At 39.6% G+C, this 12,860-nt stretch overlaps 1 protein-coding gene across 1 annotated transcript; it reads left to right on the top strand.

Moving 5' to 3' along the window:
• Positions 1 to 2,037: 2,037 nt before the first annotated feature.
• On the top strand, positions 2,038 to 10,523 carry PFDN4 (prefoldin subunit 4). Its single transcript, XM_083357642.1, has 4 exons — positions 2,038 to 2,159; positions 7,864 to 7,971; positions 9,121 to 9,261; positions 10,164 to 10,523. The coding sequence occupies exons 1-4, from the start codon at positions 2,136 to 2,138 to the stop codon at positions 10,293 to 10,295; spliced, it is 405 nt and encodes a 134-aa protein (XP_083213768.1). The 5' UTR covers positions 2,038 to 2,135; the 3' UTR covers positions 10,296 to 10,523.
• Positions 10,524 to 12,860: the final 2,337 nt, after the last annotated feature.

Below are 12,860 nucleotides of genomic sequence, written 5' to 3'. Positions count from 1 at the left end.
AAAGGAGATTCATTTACAGGAAACACATGCATATTATAGGGATAGGCTACATTTCTTTGTACGTGTTTGTACCTGGGAAGAAAAACAGAAGGAAGTAATCTGAGATTAGTAGACTTTTAGACAGAATACATCCTTACCTATCTATACTTTACTTTCCCCTGGCGATTAATAGTTCATTAAGCGCTGAGAGGTTATTAATATCCCACCTGTCTACTTATATGTTTGGAAGTTACCCTTTGAAACCTTACCATTTGACTTTATATTATGATTATCCTATCCAATTCAAATGGATATCACAATCCAATTGACTGGGTGTTGACTCCTATGATTCAGATGTTAGCCAAGGATCTAAGAGTCATAGAGGTATCCCGTAAAATAAATATCATTCCAAGTCTTTTGCAAAATTAGTGGTGTCATATCCAGGAAGTTTTAAAATTATTACCATTACATTCTGATATAGGAAACAAATCTGTGCAACACCCTTGACACTAGAAGGTGTGTTATTTTATTTTATCATTGCATTATCCCTTCCCAAAGGCTCTGTACCCTAATGACTGGAAAAGCCCTCTCCCACATGTCAAAATAATTCCCACAAGTTGCCTTGATTTCTCCCCTGTAGTTTGGGGGGGGGGGATAAAAATCAGTCAAAAGGACATGTTGTAAAACAGCACTTTTCCACTAATGTTCTCAAAAGGGAACACTGTTTTTTTCTTATATGCAACTCATAAATCAATTTTTATCGAGACAAGTGCCAAATTTTACTTAGGTCTCAAAGGAAAGAGTCTTTTGCCTTTAATATATGAAAGCTGGGGGTTTTCTGACTAGAATATGAAAAAAGGGGAGATAATACTCTCCCCCCACCATGCCATCTTAAGGAACAATGGCTTACTTTTCAACACAGTAACTTCTGCCATCATTGAGACTGCTATTTCCTGTACTTCAGCCGCTGGTCAACATCTGATCATGGTCTTAACTGAAGGTATGGCTGATCTAAAAAATCTAAGCAGGATCACACCTGGTTACACTCCAGAGACAGACTAGGAGAAAAACTGAGTTGCAGTCTAGGCTGGAAAGTCAAAAGAGAGAGAGGGAGAGAGAGAGAGAGAGAGAGGGAGGGAGAGATGGCAACCCAGAAATCCAGAGTTACCAAACTTGGGCAGTCTAAATGTGCTGGCCTACCAGAATATGCCATAAAAAAATTAAAGGAGTTCTTAGCGGTCTCTGAGCTTGGTTGTTTGTTGCAGACATTTCATTACCCAAACTAGATAACATCATCAGTACTAGTAAGGAGTGGAGAAAGCAAACCTCACTCAGCTGCTCCCTCAATTGAGATCAAATCCCTCTACTAGCACAGATGACGTTACCTAGTTGGGTAATAAAATGGCTGCAAGAAAACCACCAAGCTTAGAGAGCACCAAGGGCCCCTCATTTCAACCCCGAGTTGCTAATATTCTCCTTTATTGGTAAAACAAATTAAATCATTCCAAGGCGCTCTCTTTCAACCCATCAAACAGGATTGTTGTGGGGAAAAAAGAGGAAAAAGGAGCTTTCACCATCTTGAGCAGGGGTCTTCAAACTTGGCCCTTTTATGACTTGTGGACTTCAAGGGCCATGTTTGAAGCCCCCTGACCCTGAGTTACTTAATAAAGCAATAAAGCAATAAGGGCGAACTAAAAATCAAATAAGCAGTTAAGTCAATAAATGGCAGCTGCAGGGATGTGCTGATGTGACGCGTGCATTCGACTGGAAGAAGAATTTCCCTTTATTTTAGCTTGCAAAATACAAGAGGTTCCCCCCCCTCACTTTCTCCTCTGCCAGCCACCGCATTATTAACAAGGACGCTGCGCCATCTGCCGGTTATCGCCAGTATCACAACTTGCCAACATTTTCCATCTCCCGCAGTTGTCCGTCCTCCTCTAGCCCTCTTTTGGGCCATACCAACTCTCACTGAGGTGAGGGGAGTTGATAGCTGACCGCCCTCGGAGGTTGCGTCTTTCTTCGAACTGAAAGCTGAATCCGCTTCCTTTCACTGCGACTCGGACGAACAACCGAAGGAGAGAAAATAAGGGAGAGCCTCAGCCAAAGGGGAAACCTTCCCCATCGAGAAGGAGTAAGTAGGTGGTTTAGTCCACAACATGGCGGCCACCATGAAGAAAGCGGTGAGCGAACTGGGGCGGGCAGGAGAGCGAAGTCGGGTGGACTGGCGGCTGTTCTACTGGCTTACTTCCCCCCCCCCCCCGGTGATGCTTTCGCCGGCGCTTTCCTCAGTGCAACTTGAGGAACGGGAGGAGGCTGAAGAGCGTCCGGAGGGGAGGCCTTAGGCCCGGACAGGCGGAGGCCCTGAGCGGCGTGATCTGTCCGAGATGGAGGCGCGTTGAAGGGGCTATTAAGGGGAAGTGGGGGGGGGGAGAAGCCCCAGTTTTGGCCCTGGAACATCCTGAAACGAGCGTAACGTCCGGTAAAGCAGCCTCTACTCCCAACTTGGCGCCCTCCGCGTTTGAAGGGGGATGCGATATTGGGCAGCGGGGAGGCGGGGCCTCATTGGGGGGCGTAAAACTTGCCTATCCCGCTTTGCGCCTGCAGAGGGCGCCGCACAGGTCAGGCTGAGGGCCTGCCGGGAGTTGTAAATCGTCAGAGCGTGACGTGATTCTGATTGCGGTCTGAACTAGGGAGTGGAGACCACAAGGTAGTCCTAAGGCTGAGTGGCTGGAAGTCACTCCCTGATTCACCCAACAAATAAACTAGTCTGGGAAAGGTCAAGGCGTCCAGCTCAACTGAAAAGAGATTTCATTTTTCCTTAGTTTGGGAATGCATGCAGTCTCTACCTTTTCCAATGTCAAAGTCTTGTCTTATGATGTAGACCAGGGGTCCTCAAACTTGGCCCTTTGATGACTTGTGGACTTCAACTCCCAGAATTCCTCAGCCAGCAAAGCTGGCTGAGGAATTCTGGGAGTTGAAGTCCACAAGTCATCAAAGGGCCAAGTTTGAAGACCCCTGATGTAGACTTAAGTGAGCTACAGCATTCCTCCCCCCTGTGCACCTCAGTAAGTAGCAGCACTCTGCTGAGGCTTGGAAGTCAGGCATTGGGGGAACCTGGTCGGTGCTATTGGTGAGCTGCTTGCAATGCTGGGTGCAAGCTTTGCCGCTGGCGCGATTGTGCACTGTTTTGACTCGCCGCTGAAAACCATTGGGGTAGTGGTTCAATTGTTGGGCTGGAAACTGGGAAGCTGAGTTCTAGTTTTGCCTTAGGAATAAAGCTAGTCGGGTGACTTAAGGCCAGTCAATTTCGCTCAGCCCAACAACCCAACTCGTAGGTTGTTGTGGGAAAAATAGAACATCCGGTACGTTGTTGTTGTTAGTTGCAAAGTCGTGTCCGACCCATCGCGACCCTATGGACAATGTTCCTCCAGGCCTTCCTGTCCTCTACCATCTTCTGGAGTCCATTTAAGCTCACGCCTACTGCTTCAGTGACTCCATCCAGCCCCCTCATTCTCTGTCGTCCCTTTCTTCTATTGCCCTCAATCTTTCCCAGCATTAGGCTCTTCTCCAGTGAGTCCTTCCTCCTCATTAGGTGGCCAAAGTATTTGAGTTTTAGCTTCAGGATCTGGCCTTCTAAAGAGCAGTCAGGTATGTACATCACCTTGAATTGTTTTTTTAAAAAAAATGTAAGATTAAAAAAAAAATAGAACAGGGCTTGTAATCGCAACCAAACTCAGAGAGCACCAAGGATTCCACAGCTGAAACATATAGATATATTCTCTTCTATTGGAAGATAAAACAGAAACCAAAAAAACCCCCACAACTGGGAATAAAGCAATCGTGAATTACTCCCTACAAAAAAGCTTTCCAGGATATGAACATAAACTTATTAGGATGAATTCATTTGCCAACACTTTTTCAACAGAGCCTCAGATTAGGAGACTTTACCCTTTTGTTAACCCCATGCTTAGAAAGTGTTACTGTTTTGTGTATTTTCTATCTAGTTCTTGCTTTGGATTTAAACATACTTCAAAGTAGCCTCTGTGTTGGCTGAATGTATTTTATTAATCTGGTTTTAAGAATAAGTTATGATTGGGCAAAAATATTACCTTTAAATATATATATATATGATTAACGGTTACCTTGGTAGAGGACAGGAAGGCCTGGAGGAACGTTGTCCATAGGGTCGCGATGGGTCGGACACGACTTCGCAACTAACAACAACAACAACGGTTACCTTTAAATATATATATGATTAACTTGTGCTGAGACAAGTTGTCATTTTACTTTGCAACATGTTATAAATAATAAAATAATTAAATGTTGAGCTGTGACTTTAGGGGCAGAGAATAGAATCTTGCTTTAAAAATATGTGGATGATTCTCAGTCCAGGTAAAGTTTTCTGGGAATTACATTGTGGCAACTGGACTTATTTTCTTTTGCTTTGAAAAGTTTCACTGCTTATCCAAGTAGTTTCTTCAGACTGAGCACTTTGGTTAAGGGAACCCTATATATCCTCCAGGATGGTTTCATTTCTCACCTAATCTGAATAAGCTCATTAGGTGAGTAGGCAGAGATTTGTTAAGAAATGGCTTGCTCCTAAATCCTTTGTCCTAGGTGGGTGGTTAAGTTATGCTTTAAAATCAAAAGCATAAAAGGAGAACATAAGTTTTCATGTATTCCCCTACTAATGTTTTAGTTATTTGCTTAGTTTTATTGGGAAAAAAGTGATTTTTCAGTAAAACTAAATGATTTTATAAAACTTTTTAATCAGTATTCAAGGCCAGGTTCAGTCAAACTGCTGTGCAATAAGCAAATGGCAATCAATGCATAACTTTTTTTACCATCCAGATAGCATAGTGTATATAAAATAATATTTGTAGTTCAAAAGAGAGCATTAGGTTGAAGAAATATGTATTAGATAGTCTATCTAGACTGCATGAGTTTGATGCTAATCTTCAGATTACTTTTCTTTGCTCCAAATTATTGGCTGAGAAAACTGGTTCATTCTTCCATCTTATCCTGTTCTTCTGCCCTTTTTATTTGATTGCTTTATTTTTCTAAGTAATAGAATATTTTGTGGAGTTCTTGGTGCTCTCTCTGAGTTTGGTTGCTTGCTTGTTGTAGGTATTTTATTACCTGCCTAGTTAACATTATCAGTGGTAGTAAATGGGGGTTGCTCTCTTTGATATATACAATAGCTTGGTATTCCAGCAGTGGGGTGTGTATGGTTTTCTCCTTGGGAGTTCCTTGATTAAGATACTGTTTTCTGCTTAATTGTTTGTCTGTTGTTAAGGCCTGCTTATTTGTCTTTCTTCCTTAGCTTTTTGTTGTCTCTTTTGTCTTTCTTCCTTCTTAGCTTTTTGTTGTCTCTTTTGACCGACCTGAAAATATGCTTTATTTCTATGTGTCTGTCTACTGATGGCCGATTTGTCTGCCAAATGTCCAGGAATTTCCTAGTGTTTTTGGATTTAGTTTGGTCTAGAATGCTCATTGTTTTCCACTTCAAAACGTAATTTGAGTCTGTCCATGTGTTGTGAGATTAAGGAACTGTGATTATTTTTCTATTGCAGTTGATTTATTCTGTATTTTCTGTTTTTATGGACATAAAATTTTGTTTATTCATTAGTCTGTCCCCTCTATCTCCATGCCATACCAATTTAAAATATTGATACAGTTCAACTATAGCATGATAACATTAAGCCATAATGATGTTTGCTTGCCTTTTATTGTCATCTGAAACATCCGTTGAATTTAGCATTATATGCAGACTTAAGCTATTTTGGTTTGGTCAGCAAACCATCACATTCTGTGACCCCTGAGGAAGTGGACAGGATTATGGGGAGGTTGAGCTCCACCACATGTTTATTGGACCCGTGCCCTTCTTGGCTGGCTTATGCAGCTAGGGAGAGGACACAAGGCTGGTTCCAGGCAGTTATATCTGCTTCTTTGAGCGAGGGTAATTTCCCCACCGTCTTGAAGGAGGCGGTGGTGAGACCTCTCCTCAAGAAGCCTTCCTTGGACCCAGCTGTGTTAAACAACTTTCGTCCAGTCTCCAACCTTCGCTTTCTTGCGAAGGTTGTTGAGAGTGTGGTGGCGCATCAGCTCCCTCTGGTTCTGGATGAAGCGGATTATCTAGACCCGTACCAATCGGGTTTCAGGCCCGGGTACAGCACGGAGACGGCATTGGTCGCTCTGGTGAATGATCTCTGGAGGGCCTGGGACAGGGGATATTCCTCTGTCCTAGTCCTATTAGACCTCTCAGCGGCTTTCGATACCATCGACCATGGTATCCTGCTGCGGCGTCTCAGGGGATTGGGAGTGGGAGGCACAGTTCTTCGGTGGTTCTCCTCCTATCTCCTGGGACGCTCGCAGTCGGTGTTGGCAGGGAGGCAGAGGTCGACCCCTAGGTCTCTCTGTGGAATTCCTCAGGGGTCGGTCCTCTCGCCTCTCCTGTTCAACATCTACATGAAACCGCTAGGTGAGATCATTCGTGGTTTTGGAGTTGGGTATCATCAATACGCCGATGGTACCCAACTTTTCATTTCGACCCCAAACCACCCCAGTGATGCCCTCGCTGTGATGTCCCGTTGCCTGGAGGCGGTTCGGGTATGGATGGGGAGGAACAGACTTCAGCTCAACCCTGACAAGACTGAGTGGCTGTACATCCCGGCATCCCGGGACATTCAAAATGTTCCATCTCTTTCTATGGGGGGTGAGTTTTTACCCCCCGTGGATAGGGCTCGCAACTTGGGAGTCCTCCTAGATTCATGGCTTACCCTAGAAGACCACATAGTAGCCGTGACTAGGGGGGCTTTCGCTCAGGTTCGCCTGGTGCGTCAGTTGCGGCCCTATCTGGACCGGGATGCCCTGTGTACGGTCACTCATGCGCTCGTGACCTCTCGTCTGGACTACTGCAATGCTCTTTACATGGGGCTTCCCTTGAAGACCACTCGGAGGCTCCAACTGGTACAGAATGCGGCCGCGAGAGTTGTCTTGGGAGTTTCCCGGTACTCCCATGTTACACCTTTGCTCCGCGAGCTGCATTGGCTACCAGTTGTCTTCTGGGTGAGGTTCAAGGTCTTGGTGATGGTTTTTAAGTCCTTACATGGCATGGGTCCGGAATACCTCAGGGACCACCTGCTGCCGGCGTCGACTCCCCTCCGCCCTGTGCGTTCCCACAGAGAGGGCCTCCTCAGGGTGCCTCCGGTCAGAGAATGCCGGCTGGTGGCCACCAGGGGGAGGGCCTTCTCTGTGGGCGCCCCGGCTTTATGGAACCAACTGCCGGTTGAGCTCCGGATGGCACCGGATCTTTGCTCCTTCCGGCGCGGGTTAAAGACCCATCTATTCGAACAAGCTGGCCTGGCCTGATGGGGGAAATGTTAGGGTTTTAAATTCTTTTATATTTTGATTGTTTTAATTGGGCAATAATTTAATTCTTTTTTAACTTTTGTATTTCTATTTATATGCTCTGTTCACCGCGCTGAGTCCTTTGGGAGAAGGGCGGTATAAAAATTCAATAAAACTAAACTAAACTAAACTAAACTAAATATGCCCTACCTTAATGCTATATGTGAATCAGGCCACTATGACTTATTTTGTTTGTGATCTCAGCTGTTTCCTATGGTTACAATTGTGTATGCAAATATCCTAAGGACTTTTCCTTATACTCTCCCTTTACACCTTGTCTGTCAATGTTATACTTTCATTCTGTCAACATCTTATCCTTATTGAATATGTAATCACTTCCTGTTTTAGAACAACCTGATTATTCTCTGACAAGCTGAAATAATGGTGTGTATGAGGTAACCTAATTTAACTGAAAAAAGTGGATTATTGTTCACATGCAGTATATTTGAGAATATATTTTTTGTTTTTGTACAGGCAGCAGAAGATGTTAATGTTACTTTTGAAGATCAGCAGAAAATCAACAAATTTGCTAGAAACACCAGTAGAATTACAGAACTAAAAGAAGAAATAGACGATAAGAAGGTAACTGAAATCAGACAGTTCTCAAATCATATCAAACTCAATATTTTTTTTTCTGTAAGATAATTGGCAAAAATATATTTGCTCCAATCCAAATTTATGCTGTAGTTCATTTGAATGCCAGTGTCAGAATCCATTTATATCATATTCATAAATGGAATGTTTCAAACATTATTCCATGGATTCTGCCATCTCCTGAAGAGAAGAGAATAGATGTGTATATAGATGATATTCAGGAGAAATGGCTATGGTACAAATAGTAAAAGCACAGGTTTCTCTTACTAATTTAGCAGAAAGGGAAGAAATTTGCTGCAGAAATATTTCTTCTACCAGATTATAATATTATGGGCATATATTTTTCCTTTTGGCAAATTATGTTGGGTAAAGTTTGATGTGGCTTCAAATTGGCTACAAAAGTTTTCAGAATTGCTGGGAGTTGAACGGTATACAAATGCAATTAACTATAATCTCAAGATAGTAACTCATCTTTTCACAAAATTAAACATAGCCGTATTTTAGTTTTTCCCTGCAAGAGAGAGAGAGAGAGACACTCTCAGTATTCTAGCTGTCATATTCTACATCTCTCTGAACATTGAAACTTTTTGTAAGGATGAGCCAGCCACCCACCTATGTAGTTAAGAGAGCATTTTAAATCTAAATAAGGTTTTTGTCAAACCTATTATGAATGTGTAGAAATTAAAAACAAGCAAGTCACCAAATTGATTCGTGAGACTGGGTGTTTCAAAATCAGTTTAAAATCAACTGACCTTGAAGAGTTATATTGATAGTTCATATGCCATTAAGACATGTCACTGTATTTTAGTCACTTAAATTTGTCTTTTTCAGTGTTGAGAGATAGCTGGTAGGGCTAGCTCAGGAGTGTCAAGCTCGCAACGTCACAATGGGGTGCGCGCAGTTTCGCTATGATGCATCTGGCCCACAGGCTGGCAGTTTGACACCCCTGGGCTAGCTGGTTCTAGTCTTGAATTTTGTCCCAAAGCTGTTTCTTAGATAGTCACACCTAGTTTAGAATTACATACATACATGATTGTTTGTGCATGAACATAACATAGTTTATCCTAAGTTGAATTACAATCCATATCATAATGATGGCTAAATTGCTGGAAAAATAACTTGATTTCTTAAACACAGAAACAGCTCCAGAACCTGCAAGATGCTTGTGATGACATCATGGTGCTTGACAATGATTCATTATTGATACCATATCAAATTGGAGATGTCTTCATTAGTCACCCCCAAGATGAAACAGAAGAGATGTTGGAAGAGGCAAAGGTATGTTCTGTTCCTTGTGCTACTTCTGTGGCTCTTTTAAGATGTTGCAGCAAGAAAAGATGGGGAAAATTGGCAAATATTTTCTCAGGTAGTTTTCTTCTGTTGTATCTAGAAATGAATCACTGGTTTTTCTTGCTCTTAACAATTTCTCAGCATCACAGTTTAAAGACATTGATTTGTTGTTTTTGTTCAGTCTTTCTGATTGCCAACTTTCACAGCCATGAAAATCATGACTTGGCAGTGTGTATCTTTGTCGTCAATGTGATGTTCTCTGATATTGAGCATAAGATTGGTTTTTGCACACTATTTTTCAACCTCAGCAAAAGATTCTTCTTTCCAGCCTCTAAAATAGTATAATCAGCGTATTTATATATTTTTTTTCCTGGCAATGTTAACACCATCTTCTGTTTCTTTCAATCTCATAAGTTTAGCATATACGCTGAATATGTAGAGTGACAATATTTAATTTTGGTGCACTACTTTTCCAAATTTTGAATTATTAATGGCTCCATATTCCATTTTAATGGTTGTTTTCTGGTTCACATAGTAATTCATGCATAGTGTTGTCCAGAAAAAGCAGTCATGCTAGAGTAACATTAAAACACCCACGGTTAAAATAATAATATACATAAAACCTTTGAGTTGGGTGAAACATTTTTAAGTGTGCAGATCAGGTAGTCTGATGGGTTCATATTTTTAAGAACTGTCTGTAATTTGTGATCTTCTGAATCAGAAGTCTAATCAATAAAGGGAAAAAAGTTGTTTTAGCTGTTAACAAATACGCTAATCTTTAAGGTGACACAGAATCTTTGTTGATTTTGCTGTAATAGATGAATGTTTGGAAGGGAAAATGTTTCCTTGCAATCTTTACCTAATATTTTTCCATTTTTTTTCTTTGCCAGAAAAACTTACAGGAAGAAATTGGAACTTTGGAAGCGCAAGTGGAATCCATCCAAAGAGTATTATCAGATCTTAAAGTCCAGCTTTATGCAAAGTTTGGCAACAATATAAATCTCGAGGCAGACGATAATTAAATAGGAATAGAAATAGTATTGGATGTTTTTGTATTAATTATTTTTGCTTTATGGTAATTTTTTTGAGAAACCCCACTTTTCTTTAAATTTCATTTTTATTTCATGTTTTTAATTACATACACTCTTATTTATATGTTTAAACAAACTTGTCCAAATTCTCTGGTGTGTTATTAAAGGTGGGTGCTTAAAGGTTTACTGAAAAAAGGTAATAAAGCTCACAGAAATACATTTTTCTCTTTTCATGCCTATTATATAATTACATTTTAGAAAAAACACATTTTTAAAGGTTAGCACGAGAAGGTTCATTGCGAATAAGCACAAATTACAAACCAGTTTTAATATTCAGCAGAAATGATCAAAGATAATAAACTTAAAAATCAATTCTGTAGAGCAGCCTAATTTCATAGAAGAGTCTTTCCAAGAGGAAAAATATACACTTGCAAACTATATGCTTTGTTGATTTTCAAGTATCATTTAACTCAATCTCAAGGAGGACGTTTGGAGTAATTTTAAGCAAGAAAATTGGCATTCCTTTGTTAAAAGTGAACATTTGTGTATTGTGAACAAAACCCCAACATTTTGATTGTTTTTCCCCCAAAAAAACCCCTTTTAGGGAAGATTAGTTAATAATCATATAGTTGAATAAGTTAAGCCATGTAAGTATTTGTCTTCCAAAACAAGGAAGTTAAATGCTCAAATTATCTATGTCACCTTGAAGATACAGAGAAGCACTGCAGTTAAGATTTTATGGAAATCAGGGAAATTCGTTCTGGCAGCAGTCAAGCCAAACTTATAGTGGAAATGATGTAAGGAATTAAATTAGATCCATCTTTACATTTTACAACCTACAAATGGATCCAATCAGCTTTCCTTAAGTCTATAATTGGTGTTCCCAAAAATGTCTGTCTAATGCAGCCTTGAGGCTAGAAGACTCGCCATACATATTAGTGGCATTAAGCCAACATACAATACATATAAAAAATACATATACAATGCATATACAATATACAATACAATACATATAGAAAATCATGTAATAATTTAAAAAAATAAAATTTTAAAAATATATATTAGTGGTATTAAGCCAACATACAATACATATAGAAAATCCTGTAATAATTTTAAAAATTGCTAAAATCAGACTATTCATAATTGTTTGTTCTTTTTAGCAAATTAAGTTGCTGTTACTTGAACAGTCCCAAAGATGGCACAACAGTACTGGCAATCCCAAGAAGAAAATTATTTCAATCAAGCTATTTCAAGCCAAACTTATAGTGCAAATGATGTAAGGAATTAAATTAGATCCATCTTTTACATTTTACAACCTACAAATGGATCCAATCAGCTTTCCTTAAGTCTATAATTGGTGTTCCCAAAAATGTCTGTCTAATGCAGCCTTGAGGCTAGAAGACTCGCCATACATATTAGTGGCATTAAGCCAACATACAATACATATAGAAAATACATATACAATGCATATACAATATACAATACAATACATATAGAAAATCATGTAATAATTTAAAAAAAATAAAATTTTAAAAATATATATTAGTGGTATTAAGCCAACATACAATACATATAGAAAATCCTGTAATAATTTTAAAAATTGCTAAAATCAGACTATTCATAATTGTTTGTTCTTTTTAGCAAATTAAGTTGCTGTTACTTGAACAGTCCCAAAGATGGCACAACAGTACTGGCAATCCCAAGAAGAAAATTATTTCAATCAAGCTATTTCAAGCCAAACTTATAGTGCAAATGATGTAAGAAATTAAATTAGATCCATCTTTTACATTTTACAACCTACAAACTGATCCAATCAGCTTTCCTTAAGGCTATAATTGGTGTTCCCAAAAATGTGTGTCTAATGCAGCCTTGAGGCTAGAAGACTTGCCATAAATATTAGTGGTATTAAGCCAACATACAATACATATAGAAAATCCTGTAATAATTTTAAAAATTGCTAAAATCAGACTATTCATAATTCTTTGTACTTTTTAGCAAATTAAGTTGCTGTTACTTGAACAGTCCCAAAGATGGCACAACAGTACTGGCAATCCCAAGAAGAAAAATATTGCAATCAAGCTATTTCAAGCCAAACTTATAGTGCAAATGATGTAAGGAATTAAATTAGATCCATCTTTTACATTTTACAACCTACAAACTGATCCAATCAGCTTTCCTTAAGGCTATAATTGGTGTTCCCAAAAATGTGTGTCTAATGCAGCCTTGAGGCTAGAAGACTTGCCATATATATTAGTGGTATTAAGCCAACATACAATACATATAGAAAATCCTGTAATAATTTTAAAAATTGCTAAAATCAGACTATTCGTAATTCTTTGTACTTTTTAGCAAATTAAGTTGCTGTTACTTGAACAGTCCAAAAGATGGCACTACAGTACTGGCAATCCCAAGTCTCGAGAAGAAAATTATTGCTCTAAAATTGTTTGATTTGGTAGAGAATAGCTAATAACAGTTTTGGGGTAGAGTTATAAGATTGTCCTCTGCTTTCCTTTTTGTCCATAACAATTAAACTAGTAAGTCTACATGGATTTCTAC

The sequence above is a fragment of the Vipera ursinii genome, assembly GCF_947247035.1.
Source record: "Vipera ursinii genome assembly, chromosome: 3".
NCBI classification, from domain to species: domain Eukaryota; kingdom Metazoa; phylum Chordata; class Lepidosauria; order Squamata; family Viperidae; genus Vipera; species Vipera ursinii.
The sequence above is the reverse complement of the archived record's forward strand: the minus strand, read 5'-3'. Positions and strand labels throughout refer to the sequence as shown.